An 18,159-nucleotide genomic window follows, 5' to 3' on the forward strand; every position below is an offset into this window, starting at 1 on the left:
ACTGCGGAGCGCTCAGCCCTAACTGGGACATCCGTTTCGCAGACAACCCCACTCCCACCCCATGAGCCTCAGGGACCTTTGGGGGGGGGGGCAGAAAGAGTGTAAGAGCCACAGGCCATGGATGACAACAAAGAAATTGTCTTCCAGACACAACAGGGCAGCCGCACATGGCAGCCCTCAGCAGCTGTGACAGTGTGCACAAGACACGCCCAGGCCACCAAGTCCTACCCCAAGCAGAAGAGCTACTGGCAACTGACAGCTGCTGAGAGGGGAAAGGCCACTCAAGTCAACCCACACTCCAGTGGATGGCCAGACATCCAAGAATATATGGATGCCACAAACTGGACTTGATGGGTGGGGGTGGGGGTGGGTGGGGTGGACATGCAGTGGGGTGGGAAGCAAAGGGGAGTGGATCAGGAACGTCGGGGGAGGGGTGCAAATGATCAAAACGTGTTATTACAAAATTCTCAGAGAACCACTAAAAATATTTACAGGTCAAAGAAAGTGATGAAAAGAAATGAAATAAAATAGAGGTTCCTGGCTGTGTGTGCCTGACCCACGCCATCCACCCACTAGACGAGCTCTGGTGACTGAGGTCTCCAACCTTCCTGTTGAGGGCCGGACTGATAACCAAGGCTTTCCCTGAGGCCCTGATGTATGGAGATGGAACACAGCTCCTCTAAACCCAAGAACATGCTTGACCAAGCCAGTAAGAGGCAGGGGCCGGGGCCTTGGGAGCTTTTCCCTGAGGTCCTGATGGATGGAGATGGAACACAACTCCTTTTAACCCGGGAACGCGCTTGGCCTAAGACACAGCTTGTGGAAGACTCCCGATCCCAGACTTTATCTTCTCGTGTCCTGGTTCTCTCTCAGGAGCCTGTCACCGAAGAAAGCAACCTGCTGGTCCAGGTCACCCTCCCTCCATCATCCTGAGGTGGCTGGGGCGCTGCTTACCACTGCCCAGGATCCCAAATGTCAGTGGCCCGGGACCGGCTCTCAGTGCCACCATAGTTAGTCACACACATCTTCTTTGTGTCTCCTGGCTCTCTGTCCTGTGGCTTGTATGATTGAACCCTAAAAATCCACGTGTTGAAGACTCGGTCCCCAGCCTGTGGTGTTATGGATGGTGGTAGAGCCATGCCCTTGGATGGGTACTGGGCCTTAGTACCTTCTGGTCCCTCCCACCCTTCTGCTTCCAAGCCACCAAGAAGTGAACAGACCTCATCAGGCCATGTTCCACACCACAGGCCCAGATAAACCTTCCCTCTTTATAAAGTGTTTACTTTGGCATTTTGTCACAGCAGCAGAAAGTTGATTGACAATCTGGTACATGATCAGATGTGGTAAGCTCCCAATCTTCACGTTCCTACCGAGGAAGAAGACAGAATTCACTCAGCAAGCAAAATGCAGGATGAGGAACACGAGCAACTAGAAAAGCCGATGCCTCAGGTGAAACTCTTGGCTGCTGTAAGGAGGACAGCTGGGTCCTTTGCCCATTATTGCTATGGAAAAAGTAAATGGTAGCTGGGTATAGTGGTGAATATCTGCAATCCTAGCACTCGGGAACAGAGGCAGTGAGTTCCTGGTCTGCCTGGGCTACAGAGTGAGACAAGAAAAACAAAACAAAAAACTCTGGAAATGTACAAAGAAGAAACACTCCTCAGATCTGGCAAAGGACATAAGTGAAACCTCCAGTCGGCATCACACTCTGGGAAAAGTCAAATACCATCTCAAAGGTCCAGAAAAGGTGACTCTCACACCTGAACTCCCCAGTCTCCTTGTCATCAGAAGGCCTAGCCAGGGGAAGACAGAAGAAAAGGAAACCAGGCTGGAGACAGCTCAGTGGTTAGGACACTGGCCGCTCTTGCCGAGGACCAGGCTTCCATTCTCAGCCCCACACAGCAGAGCTCTGTAACTCTAGTTTCAGGGAATCTGCTGCCCTCCGCTGGTCTCCTCAGGCACTGCATGCCCACACTCTACTGGCTAATATTGTGTCAACTTGACACAAGCTTGAGTCGCCTGAGGAGGGAACCTTATTTAAGAAAATGCCTCCATAACATTGGGCTGTAGGCAGGCCTGTAGGGCATTTTCTTAGTTAGTGACTGATGAGGGAGGGCCCAGACCATTGTGGGTGGGGCCACCCCTGGGTTGGTGGTCCTGAATTCTAAGAAAGCAGGGTGAGCAAGCCATAAGAGCAAGCCAGTAAGCAGCACCCCTCCATGGCCTCTGCATTGGCTCCTGCCTCCAGATTTCCGCCCTGCTAGAGTTACTGACCTCAGTGCTTTTGATGATGAACTGTTATTTGGAACTGTAACTGAAATAAACCCTTTCCTCTCCAAGCTGCTTTTAGTCATGGTGTTTATCACAGTAATAGACACCGTGACACACACACACACACACACACACACACACACACACACACACACTACAATAAATAAATCTTTAAAAAAGGAAAGGAAACCAAAGGTATACAGATAGGACAGGGAGGAAGCCAACTCCCCAGGCCCATAAGCCACACATGGCCTCTACAAACTAAAATCCAAATGATAATGATCGTAAAGAATTCACTAAGAGGTGGTTCAGTGGTTAGGGCAATGGCTGCTCTTCCAGAGAACCCGGGTTCCGATCCTAGCACCCACATGGGGGCTCACAACTATAACTCCAGTTCCACAGGATCTGATGCCCTCTTCTGGCCTCTGAGGGCACCAGGCACACACTCGGTGCACAGACACGTGTGCCGGTGAAACATCCATACACACAATGTAAAAATAATTAAAGGAGCCCCTGACAATGCAGAATCCCCATGGAAACACATCTGGCCTGTCTGTGAGGAGTGTCTGGCCTGGGTTAACTGAAGGGGAAGACCCACCTTGAACGTGAGTGGCGCTGTGGGTTGGGGTGTTGGACTAAGTAAAAAGGAGACCATGAGGTGAACACAGGCAGGCACCCATCTCTCTGCTTCCTGACTGGGGATGCCATGTGACCAGCTGCCCCCTGCTCCTGCCGCCATGCCTTCCCCGCCGTGATGAGCTGCATCCTCAGACCTGTGCCAAAAGGAACCCTTTCTTCCTTAAACTGCTCCGTCAGTTTGGTCACGACAATCAGCTAAGTAACTAAGACAGACACTGGTACCAAGAAGTGCGGTCACTGCTTGACAGACATGACCAGGTGGCTCTGAGGCCTTGCAGGAGTGAGCAAGAGCTTGCAGCGTGTGCCAGAGAAGCCCTGGAATGCTACAAGCAGAGTTCAGTGGGTCTTTCTGGTGGGAGCTTGAAAGGAAAGGTGACATTCCTCATAGTCCTCGGTCCCTGGGCCTCCCCCACCCCCTACCCACTGTGAGCTTTTCAAAACAGTAGCGCACGTGGTGGCTCAGGCCATCATCCCAGTTATTTGGGAGGCTGAGGCAGGAGGGTCAAGTTCAAGGTCACCATGGGATACAGGGTGAGTTCAAGGCTTTCCTAGGTAACTTAATGAGACTGTGTCTAAAGAAAGACAGAGAAAGATCTGGAGATAGCTCAGTGGCAGAGTACTTGCCTCACTTGCCAAGGCCCTGGGTTCAATCCCTCAGCGCTGGGGGAAACAAGAAAGGGAGGAGAAAGGGGAGGAGGGGAAGGGCAAAGAGGAGAATGGTGTACTCAGAACTCTCACCTCCTGAGTTTCCTTGCAACTACAACCAAGGCACAGAGAAGGACTCAATCCGTGCTGGATGACTGAATAAACGTGTCATTTGAAAATGAGCCACCACCTGATTCTAACATCAGATTTGGGCAGCCATTTCTGAAAGCTCAAGAGTGTGTGCTGGAGCCTGCCAGATGGACCACGGGGGTCAAGTCAACTCATCCCACCTTGAACTCTCAGGAAAGCCATCTCCTCAGTCAGTCAGTCATAATAATAATAGCATGATGAAGTCCCAGTAGCTATGGTTATTAAAAACCAACTAGGATTCGGGCTGGGACCACGAAGGGTTTAGAAATATGTTTTCAGATTCTTTTCCAAGTGTTTGATGAAATCCCAAGACAGCATTCCCAGGCAAACCTCTCCCTGAAGTTCAAAACCCACAAGTATTTAAGGGAGAACTTAATCCTCAGGGTTAGGATCTGTTTGTGCTTAGGTCACCCGAACGGAATGGCACTCGGCGCCCAATGAGTCTCTATGCCCTGTGCTTTATACGTGGAATTAGACCCTTGTATCTTATGGGCCCAAGATTGCCATGCTAACTTTCAAACCTGAACTTAGTGCTTCCCTTTCCAGAGGGCACAGACTTGGTCAGCAGGCTTCCCAGTTAAGTCTCCTGGGTTTGTGGCACAGTGAAATCTAAGGCCTTGGAGAAGGGTGACTGATCTTCAAGGAGGAGGGTGAGCAGGAGGGTACACCAGCTACTCTGGGCATGGAAACTAGGGAGACAAGCTTTGCAGATCAAAAAGTGAAAAATGGCTGGGTGTGGTAGCACATGCCCAGAACTTGGAAAGCAGAAAAGCCAAGATCATCCTTAGCTTTATCCAAGTTCAAGGCCAGCCTGCGTTACTTGCAACCCTGTCTCAAAAAACAAATCAGCGAGAAAACCTGCTACATAGACACAGAGTGAAACACAGTCACCCTGGCTTGGCTCACATCGACACTCCACTTTTGTAGTTGGATTTTTCTTTGGGCCATCATCCAGCTCCCAAATAAAGACATGGAGACTTATTATTAATTATGAATGCTCAGCCTTAGCTTAGGCTTGTCCCACTAGCTCTTTTAATTTAATGTAACCTGTTTTTATTTATCTACATTTATCTACATTTTTCCTTGGGGCTTTTTACTTTTCTTTCATTCTGTATGCCCTGCTTTCCTGCTTCCTGTGTGTCTAGCTGGCGGGCCCGTGGCTCTTCCTGGCTTTTTTTCTTCCTCCCTTCTCCACCACCTTCAGCCTAAATTCCTCCTCCTACTTACTCTCCTTGTCTGGAAGTCCCACCTATACCTCCTCCCTCGCTATTGGCCATTCAGCTTTTTGTTAATCAGGTGCCTTAGGCAGGCAAGGCAAAACAGCATCCCATCTTCACATAATTAAACAAATGCAACACATCTTTACATAGTTAACAAATATTCCGCAACACACTGTCTCCCTCTGCACCCTGAGAAGTGGCTCTGGAGGTGCCGGACATGAAGCTGAAGGGAAAAGCAGCGGGTCTCTGGTACGTCACCCACTGGTCCTCCTGGTAAAGCTTACAGGGCACAGAGAGGGGCTGGGTGGCCCAAGCCAGAGGGGAGGCCCACGGGAACGAGCACCCACATGCCAACAGCACCTCTGCTCCGACACCTCCTCCACAAACACACCTGAGGTCTCTGCTCCTCTTACAGAGGTGGCAGTTCACTGGAGACATTTCAGGGAGGGCACTGGGGGACAAGGGACGGTGACTTTGAAATCTACCATTGCTGCAGGTGATGCCTGCCCTCTGCTGTGCAGGTTCAGCTGCCCAGCCTGGCACCGGAGTGCTAGGTGACTGTCAGTGAGTGGCAGCCAGGAAGAAGAGATAATACAGTTCAGAACCAAGATACTGCCACCAATCTGGCAAACTTGGGACCTGTCCAATAGCTAGACCTGACAGTCAAACTGACCATGTGTGGTTTGTGATTTTTTTTTTTTTTTTTTTTTTTTTTTTGCGGCACTCTTGCCCCAAAGGAAAAGTCACGACACATGACAAAATCCACTAACAAGAGTTTTATCAAGACAAAGAGAAAGGGATAGCTGTGATCAGGCCTGTGGAAGGGCACGTGCAAGAAAGAGATCCGGGGAACATGGCGCTGTCTTATAAAGGCCAGGACGCACCTGTGCACATAGGCCCACGTGGTCACGTCCTACCTTAGCTAGAAAATCCCTCCCCATTAGAGAGACAGGGCAGGTTGGCACCACTAAGAATGTGTGTGTGAGAGGGATGCCTCTGAAAATACAATTAAGTGGTGGGGTCTGGTGAGGTAGATAAGGCTGTCCCCCTACCCTGACAAGAAGGAGAAGTAGGCCCCCAAAACTCTCTCAGGACAGAATAGGTAGCTCTGGTGTCCAGAAGGAGATGGGGTGCCCAGCTATTATTATCACTACCCTGGGTTCCCTGTGTGAGATGGAAATGGCTGGGGCAAGACCCAGGCAGCTTCAGTCATCACTGAAAGCCAAGCTTACAAAGTCAGCCGGAGGGTGGTCTTCATCTGGGTGCATTAGGACAGTCAGCTGACCAGTGACCCTTTTGGCAACACTTTGGGTAAGGCCCTATCGGTGCCTCTCGTGGGGTGGTGGTGCAAGCCCGGGCCCAACGGCCATCTTTCCTGCACTTGAAACAGGGACCTGGCGGCTTTTGGGGAGCTGGTGGGAAAGCATGTGCCAGCATCTGGCAGTTCCTTTTTTGGACTTTCTCATCTCTCCCATGGTACACCTTGAATGCTACCACTAGCAATTCTGCCTGTGGGTCAGAGGGCCATTCTCTAAGCGTTTAAGTTTTGCCCTTATGTTGGGGAAGCTCTGTGAGACAAAGTGGGTCATTAGGAGCTGCCTGCCCTCAGGGCTTTCAGGATCTAGGCTAGTGTACTGAAGGAGGGCCTTAGGGAACCGGTCTAAGAAGTGAGACGGATTTTCGTCCTTATCTATCACTTTTAGTTTTCATAGTTAACTGGCTTTAGGGCAGCCTTACGGAGGCCTGTCAGGAGACAAGTAATAAACCTAACCCTGGCTAGAGATCCTCCCTGGGTGTTATAATCCCAATATGGGTCTTGATCAGGAACCACCTCAGCCCCTGGAGGGTGTGCGGGGTTTAGTTTGGTGAATCTCATCTGCATGCGTCCTAGCCTGCTCCCAAACTTGCCTGTGCTCCTCAGGAAGTAGGTTATTAGCAAGTATCATGTACACATCATGAAAGGTGAGACTATAAGATTGAGTTATATACTGAAATCGTTTAATAAAGGAAGCAGAATTAGAGGTGTAAGAACCCAGTTTCTTTTCTATCTGAGAGTTCTATGAGAGAGAATGGGACATGGACCTTAATCAGTCCATCAACTCCGGCTACTTCTCAAAAAGGGAGAATGGTTGGCGGGTTTGAATGTCTGGAGTCAGGCCCTTTAGCAGTCTGAGAGCGGGTAGCAGGAGGGGTAAAGGTTGTAGCCAGAGCCGGGCCTTCAGAAATGGTCGCTGCTGCTTGAGAGAAGGGGGAAGCCAGAGGAGAAGGTACCGGCTCCCTGGGGGCAGGTTTGGGAGCAGAAAGCCGGATAGGTGGAGGTTTGTTTGCAGGATCTAGGGCCAGAGATTCCAGGGTCAGGGAATCGTCTGGTTCAGGCATGGCTAAGAGCATATGGGCAGGAGAGAAGGAATCCAGAAGAGATGGTTTGAATTTACTTTTAAAAAGGAACTACTTGTTTTAAATAGGATAAGTAATGAAATTTTTTTTTTGTCTGAGTTTATCAAATGTTACTGGACTGGACACTGTTATATATTAATGGGAGTTTTTTTTTTATCTGAATCTGTCAAATGTTAATGGACTAGACATCATTAATGTAATTCTTGACTGTATATGTTGTATATACTTATTGGATATAGTTTTTCTTGTATTAGTTATAAGCTTTTTTAAATTTTAGACAAAAAAAAGGGGAAATGTGGTGGTATTGTGTTCCCCGAAATACTGTGCACTCTAATAAACTTTTTTTTTTAAGGATTTATTTATTTATTATGTACACAGTGTTCTGTCTGCACGTATCCCTGCAGGCCAGAAGAGGGCACCAGATCTCATTACAGATGGTTGTGAGCCACCATGTGGTTGCTGGGAATTGAACTCAGGACCTTTAGGAAGAGTAAGCAGTGCTCTTAACCTCTGAGCCATCTCTCCAGCGCCCACACTCTAATAAACTTATCTGGGGTCAGAGACAGAACAGCCACAATATTAGACATAGAGGTTAGGCAGTGGTAGCACATGCCTTTAATCCTAGCATTCCAGAGGCAGAAATCCCTCTGGATCTCTGTGAGTTCAAGGTCACACTGGAAACAGTCAGGCATGGTGACACACACCTTTAATCTCAGGGAGTGATGGCAGAAAACAGAAAGATATATATGGCGTGAGGACCAGAAACTAGAAGCATTTGGCTGGTTAAGCATTCAGGCTTTTGAACAGCAGTTCAGCTGAGAGCCACTGGGATGAGGATACAGAAGCTTCCAGTCTGAGGAAACAGGATCAGCTGAGGAACTGGCGAGGTGAGGTAGCTATGGCTTGTTCTGCTTCTCTGATCTTCCAGCATTCACCCCAATAACTGGCCTCAGGTTTGATTTTATTAATAAGAACCTTTTAAGATCCGTGCTACATCTGGTAGAAAGCTATGATATAGGGCAACTCTTTCCATTTGCCCGTTGTCTGGCAGAAGTTAGATAATTCCCGTAAAATATCAGGATCTAAGGAACCACTTGGTGGCTATTTTTTGTTATGATCTAAGGCATATTTGGGCCATCTCTTAGTACAGAGATGGACAAGCTTAGGAGTCTTTAAGCAAGGCATTAAAGTGAGAGATTTTAAAGCTTCAAGAAGGCATCCTAGGGGAGAGGTGGGACTGATGGGGTTGGAATCCTTATTTCCCATGTCTGTAGCAGAGAGGCAAAAATAAAAAAATAAAAAACAAACATGATCCTAAACCAAGGCCCCCAGGCGTCCCTAAGGCCAAGGATGGATCTGTAACAGGCACAAGCTGCCAGACAAATGGTCAGCTGTAAGGCAGGGGCCTAAGGCCTGTGAGACAAGGACTCCCGAGATAGCATTTACTGCTTTGTCAAGCCAGAAAAATGTGTCGGCCTAACACAGCCTGAGGACACACCTGAAGACGGGGGTGGGGGGGGTAGGGGGTGGGGGGGGTGGGGGGGTGTCTGACCGCAATAAATATATCTCCAACTGCAGACGTGGGAGGTGGCTAGAAATTTTAGCCTGCGATAGGGACCAACTGTAGCCAGTGAAGGACTGTGGTGGTGGTGGGGTGTTCCCCCAGTTTCAAGAACACCAGGGGGATGCCGGCCGCTCAACGGTCATTCCCACAGATCCAGGAAACCATTTACGCTGGCTGAAAAGTGGGGGGACTCAACAATTGAAGTTGCTGGTGTTGTGTGTAGGATCCTGAAGCCAGGCAAATGGACAGTGGGCTGTCATGGACAGAGCAGACTCCCCGGTTTACAGGTTTCTGGGCGCAAGGCGCCAGGGAGTGCCCGTTGAGTTACAGCACCATATGATGAATGTTTTGTTTTGTTTTGTTTTTTGTGGCGCTCTTGCCCCAAAGTAAAAGTCACGACATATGACAAAATCCACTAACCAGAGTTTTATCAAGACAAAGAGAAAGGAATAGATGTGATCAGGCCTGTGGAAGGGCACGTGCAAGAAAGAGACCGCCGCCTTATAGAGGCCAGGATGCACCTATGCACACAGGCCCATGTACAGAGATCACGAGGTCACATCCGTGCAACTATGTGATTGCGCGTAACCATGGGGCATGGGTCACGCAGGACGTATGACCTGGAAATGACTAGGCGGAGATGACTAAGTGTCCTGTCCGGCATGCACGACCATGGGGCGTGGTTGGAATTCCTATCAGTTTGACCTACCCTGCAGCCGGTTTCAATTCCTGACCAGAGTTCCCCATTGCTGATGTAAGCTAGAAGAGGTAACCAAGCAGCATCGGCTCCTGCTGAGGCTGCAAGCCCCAGGTACTGTGGGTCCACTCCTGAGCATGCCTGATATGGTGGTATTGTGTTCCCCAAAATATTGTGCACCCTAATAAACTTATCTGGGGTCAGAGAACAGAACAGCTACTAGATATAGAAGCCAGAAAATAATGGCACACACGCCTTTAATCTTAGCGCCTTTAATCTTAGCGTTCCAGAGGCAGAGATCCGCCTGGATCTCTTGAGTTCAAGGCCACACTGGAAACAGCCAGGCATGGTGACACACGCCTTTAATCCCAGGGAGTGATGGCAGAAAGCAGAAAGGTATATAAGGCGTGAAGACCAGAAACTAGAAGCATTTGGCTGGTTAAGCTTTTAGGCTTTTGAGCAGCATAGTTCAGCTGAGACCCATTTGGATGAGGACTCAGAAGCTTCCAGTCTGAGGAAACAGAATCAGCTGAAGAATTGGCAAGGTGAGGTGGCTGTGGCTTGTTCTGCTTCTCTGATCTTCCAGCATTCACCCCAATACCTGGCTTCAGGTTTGATTTTATTAATAAGACTCTTTAAGATTCATGCTACAGCCTGAAAACATGCTGTGTGCACCATAAAGAACTCAAGAACATCAGGAGCAGCCATCACTGGTAGCAAGTCCATCCACGCACAGGAAACACAGAAGTGCGGGGACATTCCTCGGCAGCCAAAAGGAATGCTATGAATGTCTAAGGAATGGTAGGTGTGCTGGCTGTGGATGCTGCTGATGGAAGCTCAAATCCAACCCCACCTGTAGCTAAACTGGGAGAAAAAAGCCCTGGAGAAACATTTGTAACGGTTACCCTGCGAGGATGGGAACATACACAGGAGAGTACTCCTAAAGCCAACTGCACCTAGACTGAACACTCAGAGGTCAGGCAGCAGGGCCTGGACTTGGGCAAGGCTTCGGGGTCCTGCAGCCTGTTGAGTAGGGCTGGACACCTGAGCCAACTTATTGCATTTACTACATGAAATGGAGGTTCAGACTCTGGTTTTCCAAGATAAATGGGAATGTGAACATTCGGAGTCAGGTTAGCTGCTTTGGTCTTCACAGTATTTTCTAAATCACTTCCTTGCAGCCAGCAGGCACACACCACCACCCTGGCAACAAACAAACCTTCCAGAGTTCAGCCTTTCCATAAAAAAGGTGCCAGCCCCTGGCCTTAGCCAATGGCTTCTCAGGAGTGTCAACAACTGCTTAATGATCGAAGACCACATAGGTCATCTGCTTAGTGGGACAGCTGGCCAGTCCCTAAAAGCCAAAACTGCAGCTTATGCCTACCTTCAGCCACTCTTTGTAGCTCAGGGCAAAATGGGTGATGTGAGGCCCTGGCGAGACCTGGCAAGAAATTCCATGAAGAGCAAGTTTAGCTTTCTATCCAAGTAGGGAGAAGCATCTATCCACTGATTTTGCGATTTCCAGTAGGGCCTGTTTCCTCCTTGGTTGGCATTAAAGATCGCTACCATTAGAACCAAGATCAAGAGCCAGGTATGGTAGAGCAAGCACCTGAATTGACACACGAGGCTGAGGCTGGAGGATCATGAGTCAAGTTCAACCTGGGCTACACAAAGAGACCTTCAACTCAAAACAGGAGTGCTGTGCCCCTAGACATGAGCGGTCTCTAATGCACAGAGGCCTGGGTATCAAGGACCCGCTATGCTCACAATGATATCACAAGAGGTGGGAGGAGGGTGCCACTTCTAGCTGTTTAGATGAAACCAAGTAGTAGACCCAAGCTCACCAGGCCGGCCGTGTAGGCTCCACACCATCTTTAGTCACCAGTCACTGCTGTATGTGGGACTGTCGCAGCAGCTCTGGGAATTGTGGCCAATGTCTTCTCTGCTACACCCACCAGCTTCTGAACACCGTTTGACTCGGGGCACTGTCAGTGACTAGCTCCCTTCACAGTCTGAGGTCTTAAAGGGTGTGAGTACCTGCCCTGCAGTATCAGCACTGCAGGGGTGGCTGGCACAGGCTCACAGGCAGGCTAGTGCCAAGTCTCAGCAGATGCTACTTGTGCTAAAAGGACTGGTCCCAGCCTCACAAGCCCCAAGCCCTGCCTGCTTAAAGGAACAAAACAGCTTTTAGCCCAAGCCACAGCGGTGTCCTGGAGTGGGAAGGGAGGCAGGAAAGCTGTCAGGTGCCTGGTAGAAACATGCGGCAGCTGACCACGGGGGAGGCTAGCCTTTGTTGGGCTCTGACCCAGCTTGCCAGCACTGGAGGCAGTGTCCCGGGACTGACCTCACGGGGCAGCACCTGAGGATGGCAGCTGTCAGTAGGCCGCACCACCCCAGGGGGTCCCGTTCAAGTGCATCACTGGCAGCACAGGGTCGGCCAGCAAACGCCACGGGAGAGCTGAGAGGTAGCATCCTCTCTCGGCAGCAAAGAAGCAGATGGCTACAAACCACACAGGAGAATGTAAGCCTAGGATGTGGAAGCCTTCCAGCCTCGCAGTAGCAGACAGGCTTAAGGAGCTAGAAATGCTCACCCACAGGAACAGCCGTGCGGTGCTGCCCAGTCCAGAGGTGCTGCCTCAGGCAAGAATCCAGGCACTCCGATCCACTTCTCATGCAATTTATTTTAGCAGAAAAAGTTTATCTTAAACGTAAAAACATCGAAATATTGAGGGGAAGCTATGAGTTGCTGCTTTATTTACATATAGGTTGGGGGGAGCTGAAGGACAGTTAGGGAACTGGCTGCTCTTACAGGTTTGATTCCCAGAACCCATGTGGCAGTTTACAACCATCTGTAACTCCAGTTCCAAGAGATCTGATGCCCTCTTTTGGCCTCTCTAGGCACCAGGCATTCATGTGGTGCAGACATACACACAAGCAAAACACCCATACACATAAAAAGTATTTTTTCAAAGCACAGGCTAGGAACCCAAGGCCAGATTTACAGAGACCCTGATCTAGAACTCCAGGGAGCATCCTAGAGCCCCTACCATCTGGCCCACACTGTAAACCAACACACTCCTGATGGGCTTTGGGGCTTCCCATCTTGAATGCCAGTCCCAGAGAGACTGGTGTCACCTCAGCATTCACCTTGAATTACAGGCGTTGACACACTGAAAACAAAGGAAAACGTCAACATCAAAGTTCGCGGGGAAGTTCTGATATGAATGCCCAGGAGCCAGGGAAGCCCACCAGGAAGCTAACAACTAACACTGTGACAGGATTTCAGACGCTACCGTAAACAACATCGGAGTTCTCTACCCAGGGACAAAATGCTCAGTTCTTCATTCCGGACTGGCATGCCTCATCCGCCTCAGTTCTGCTTACCCATCTGCAACTTCTGTGTAGTGATGCAGCTTAGACAATATAAAACTGGGATGAAGTCAAAAACCCAATCTGGGGTGGAGAGATGGCTCAGAAAAGAGCTTGCTGTTCCTGCAGAGGACCTGGGTTCAGTTCCCAGCACCCACATGGTGGCTCACAACCATCTGTAACTCCAGTTCCAGACTGATTCAGTCTTCTGAAGTACATCAAGTACCAGGTGTGGGTTTGGCACACATAAACGCACACGGGCAATACATTAACATTCATAAAATCTAAAGACTCTTGAGTTAAGCAGTGCTTTGGCCCACCCCTACATTCTCCTCTCCAAATGCTGACATGCCAGAACTTAAACCCCGGAGGAACCATTAGGGTTGGATGGGGTCGAGAGGGGAGAATCCAGAAGGAATGTATGGCTTTGGAAGAGAAAGCTGGAGTTCACACTGCCTCGGGAGGATGACTGAAGTGTCTACAAGTCAGGAAACAGGTCTTTAGACAAAGAGTCTGCCCCTCCGCCTTGGACTCGACCTGTGGCTGTTGTCTGAACACACTCGATGGTGGCTGTCACAGCAGCGCAATCAGGAGTGGGTTAAATTAAGCACACTGCCCTTCAAAGCCAGTGTTTTTCCTAACAACACTGGCCACATAAAAGGGACACCACACAAGGGACATGCCCCTAGCTGATCAAGATACCAAGTGCCCTACCCCACTGGACTCACTCCATCTCTGTTCACCACTCAAAGGTCTTCAGATTGAGTCCCAAAGTTCAGTCATTTCTACGCTTTTGTGCTAAAGGAAACACACACAACTAACTCAGACAACACAACACAAACGACGGTGACACCGAGGGAAATGTCTCCTGTACACACACAGGACATTTATACACTTGGAAGTCGCCTAGGGCACCCGGGACTGACTCCATGAGCCTCTTGCTCTGCTTTCTAGACACACTGCCAAGACAGAGCAAGCACCAGTTGTGGAACACGTGTGTGTGGAACACGTGTATGCTGTGGCCAGATTTGTCAGGAGTACAGCAGAGGACATAATCATCTCAGCACCACCACACAGAGAACAAGCTGCTGGCATCCCTCTGGCTGCTGACTGACTTCCAGAATGCCTAGGAGCCACAGTTCCACGTCTTGATGGGAAGCTGAGTAGGACCTAGGCAGGCAGCTAGTAGCTGATGAAAACATTGCCACTTCACAAAAGGAGCTTGAGAAAAAAAGGTTTCACCCCACTGCAAGCCCTGCCCTGCAGAGCCCGGTGCACAGGGCCCCAAGTACAGCAGACTTCCTATTGCTGGTGGCCTCTTCTCCATGTCTGGAGCTGAGGGTGTAAGATTTGGCCTTGACCTAAGCCACAGGATCAGAGGGAGCAAAAGTGAAAGTCAGGCCCCTCACACTAATCAATACAGCATTAGCCCAGCACAGCCAGAGTCCCAGCTGAGTTCCCAGAAGCTGACCAGCAGGCTTGTAGGACTGGAGGCCTCTTCTAGAGAAGGTGTTTTCATACCAAGAACCACACATAGCTTTAAACCAACTCTGTGATCTTTATTGACGGGTGACAACTTATACTCCTAGGAATCACTACACTGTGTACAATTAGGGACACGGCATCAGAGAGGCGTGACAGAAGGTTACACAGCAGACATTGGGAAGTGTCAATCTTCATTATTTTGCCCACTTTTCTTCATGTGTACACAGAGCATGAATGCGATTGAAATCTTTTCATGGTAATAGTTACAATCACCCACCTCTGCAGCCTGATGTCTGCACTCCAAATGTCTGACCTGCAGTGTATACGTCAGCAGTTTTCACCTCACAATTGTTAAAATGTGTTTCCTTCTAGGAACCAGCGACATGTTTTGTGTATTTATTTCCTTTGAAGTAAGAACTCTCTCATCTCTGATAACTGGCTCATTTTTATCATTTATCAAAAACTAAAGGGTAAGGGAGGAAAGTGTGATGAATTAAAAAAATTATTTTTTAAGGAAAGATAAAATTCATTTTCACAAATGTACAAGAGCTGCTGGTGCGGGACTTATTCCACTATGCAATCAGACTGGGACACAGTGCAAGGCACCGCCTGCGCTCAGGAGCCAGCAGTTCTTCAGAAGCGCTGCCCGCCTGCCCGCGTCTTGTGTATTCCCTCAATCAAGCGACAGTCTCTGAAGTCAGAGGTGGCGTGAGCTGCGCTAAGCACGCCCTCCCCCACAAGACACCCTTTCGTTCAAGCCCACTGTGCAGAGGGAGAGCTTCTCTCTAAAGAGCCACTAGAGAGGTGGGAGAGTGAGTGAGTTGGGAGTTGTAGGAAGCAGCGTCAGGCACACACACAGGCACACGGACACGGCTACAGCAGGTCCACACGGCGGTAATACAGGAGGTAGGCTGTGCGGTCAGCAGTCGGCTTCACCACCTGGTACTGGTTAATCACCTTGACCGTCTGGTCATCGATGCGCAGCCAGCCATTGAGACCGATCTGGAAGACGTCCGTGGTGTAGTGGCCGCCCGTGGCGCTGTTGCCGTGATGGTAGACCACTGGAAGACAATGCCCAGCGGGCAACCATGAGAAAAGCCCCTCACCCCCACTGGCACAGAGTCCCACCTAATCCCTCCAAAGGGAGTGTCTCCACTGGAACCCACAGGCCACTGACTCAGGGGGACACTAATCCTTGTGAGAACCCTCCCTCACGTCAGAACCAATTGCTTTAGACGCTCAGGCTCTCCCAGGATCTACTTTCCATGAGAGTGTACTCCAGCAGAATTTTGCCTAGGTACCATGCAGGCTCACTGCTCGCTGTTGTTTTTGAGGGAGCAGTGGCCAAGCATTCTCACCTGCGAACAGCCTATAGGTCCTGTGGCATTTAAAATTCTTATTTTTGACTCCTGGAGAAAGTAGTTCTGAAAAACAAAACAGCAATACTTCAACAAAGTCTCTGCAGGACAGCTGCACTGACTGGTGAGTTCTGCCTAACAACACCCACCCACTTAAGAGGGTCAGACAGGGATGGACGGGTCCTGGCCCAGAGCTGTGCTAGGACTGAACCTAAAGGTGCCATCACAGCCAAAGGGGGTTGGAGGGAACTGCACACCCGGCTCGTGGATCAGGACACAGGAGTCCAGGTACGCAGTCCTGGGGACAGAGGACACCACTGTCCTCTGCTCTCCACACCCATGTATTCTGTGGACCGCCTTGGCCTGCCACATTCCTAGTCACATTCTGGCAGTAAGATGCTTGTCACAACTGTAAAGCCTTCAGGGGCAGTTGTTCTGTGCTGGTACCTGCCACCTGGAGTCCAGACTCCTACAAGATGTCTTCTCCCACATGAACGCCAGGGCATGTGCACAAGACACACAAATTCTTTAAACACAGGGAGAGGAAAACGGAGGGAAGCAGTGAGACAGCTGACTCACTAGGGAGAGGTTCTTGCTATGAAGACAGGTGACCTGAGTTCAACTGCACGATCCCAAAGAAACGGTGAGATTGGACTTCCTGAGCCTGTCCTCTGACTGACTTACCTGTGCTCTGGCATGCATGCCTACCCACACGTACAATAACCTTTTAAAAGCAAAAGGTTTCCTGCAGATTTATAGTAGGGCACCTTTCTCTGGGGCTCTTTAAAACATGTTGTCAGAGCCAGACAAAGACAGCTCAGCGGTTAGAGCACTGGCTGTCTTTCGGAGGACCTAGGATGGTTCCCAGCACACACATGGTGGCTCACAACCATTATAACTCCACTGCTGGGGGAACTGACAAGCTCTTCTAATCTGTGGGGGCACCAGGTTGCTGTGTGTTCCAAATACATACAGATAAAAACACTAATACAAATAAAATAAATCTATAATGAAACAAAACAATGTGCTGTCATCCAGTCGCAAAGGCCTATGGGAAGCAATGGCCAATATATGGCTGCACAGACACCATGTCACTGTCTAGGGGCAGAGGGCAGACACTGCCAGCACCACCTGTTCCTCACAGCTGCCCTTCTCCTACTTTTCTGATCCAGCTGAATTATGTTTTGCTTCAGTTTTGTCTCTATCTTTGAAAAAGCAACTCTAAGCCAGGCGTGGCACATATCTTTAATCCCAGAGCTCAGGAGGCTGAGGCAGGCAGATCTTTGTGAGAGTTCATGGCCAGCCTGATCTATACAGCGAGCTCTAGGCCAGCCAGCACTACATAGTGAGACCCTGCCTTTAAAAAAGAAAAAGAGAGTGGGATGGTGGTGGCACACGCCTTTAATCCCAGTACTCGGGAGGCAGAGACAGGAGGATCTCTGTGAGTTGGAGGCCAGCCTGGTCTACAGAGCAGGTTTCAGGACAGGCTCCAAAGCTACACAGAGAAATCCTGTCTTGAAAAACCAAAGAAAGAAAGAAAAGAAAAAAGAAAAAGAGGTGGGCTAGAGAGAAGGCTCAGTGGTTAAGACTACTGGCTGTTCTTTCAGAGGACCTGGGTTTGATTCCCAGCACCAACATGGCAGCTGACAGCCATCTGTAACTCCAACCCCAGGGGATCCAAGGCTCTCTTCTGGCCTCCACCAGCACCAGACATGTGTATGGTACACAATCATACATGCAGGCAAAACACCCATAAATCAGATTTTAAAAATAAGAAAACTAGTGAGAACTTTAGTATAGAAATGCACAAATGTCAATAAATTTCAAGCAGAAAGAGCTCTGACTTGGTGCAAGCACAGGGCTGGGCATTACCTTTGCTGATCTCCAAGTCCACAGGGTAGTCAATGTTCTTGACCAGCTTCTGACAGCCGCCCGTCTTCTCGTAGACAAAGCGCTTCAGATGTAACACAAGGACAGGAGGGAGCTTCTCCAGAGTCACTCTCCGACTGACTTCAACCTGTGAGACCATGTGCCAGGGCTCACAGGCCTGCCTGGCTGCAGCAGCACCCTCTGTGGGGCTCCACAGCTGCTTCCCTGCCCTAGCCACACCTGCACCCCTACAGACACACTTGCAAGGGAGCCCTCGGGTCTGAAGCCCACCTGTGGCCTCCACATGAAGACCAAAAGACTGAGAACACAAGCAAACTGAGGAGAGGCTGGAACTGGAAGGCACTAGACTGTCTTTTCACTTTCGTTCATAAAGCTACCTAGTATCTTTCTTCGGACAAACACTGAGTAATCCTACAGTCATCTGTCCCTGTCACTGACTCGCTGGTTCTGTCAATATGCCCCTTTAGGGCTTTC

At 49.7% G+C, this 18,159-nt stretch overlaps 1 protein-coding gene across 2 annotated transcripts in view; it reads right to left on the reverse strand.

The window, feature by feature from the left end:
• Positions 1-14,490: 14,490 nt before the first annotated feature.
• The window catches only part of Usp10 (ubiquitin specific peptidase 10), a 57,132-nt gene continuing 53,463 nt past the window's right edge, over positions 14,491-18,159 (reverse strand). For both annotated transcript variants that reach the window (XM_059263921.1, XM_059263920.1), the window contains exons 12-14: positions 17,668-17,812; positions 15,796-15,861; positions 14,491-15,498 (exon numbers count right to left, since the gene is read on the reverse strand). In XM_059263921.1, coding sequence (XP_059119904.1) covers positions 15,311-15,498; positions 15,796-15,861; positions 17,668-17,812 — 399 coding nt within the window. In that variant the 3' untranslated portion in view covers positions 14,491-15,310. The remainder of the gene's footprint in view (positions 15,499-15,795; positions 15,862-17,667; positions 17,813-18,159) is intronic.

The sequence above is a fragment of the Peromyscus eremicus genome, chromosome 5 (assembly GCF_949786415.1).
Source record: "Peromyscus eremicus chromosome 5, PerEre_H2_v1, whole genome shotgun sequence".
Lineage (NCBI taxonomy): Eukaryota > Metazoa > Chordata > Mammalia > Rodentia > Cricetidae > Peromyscus > Peromyscus eremicus.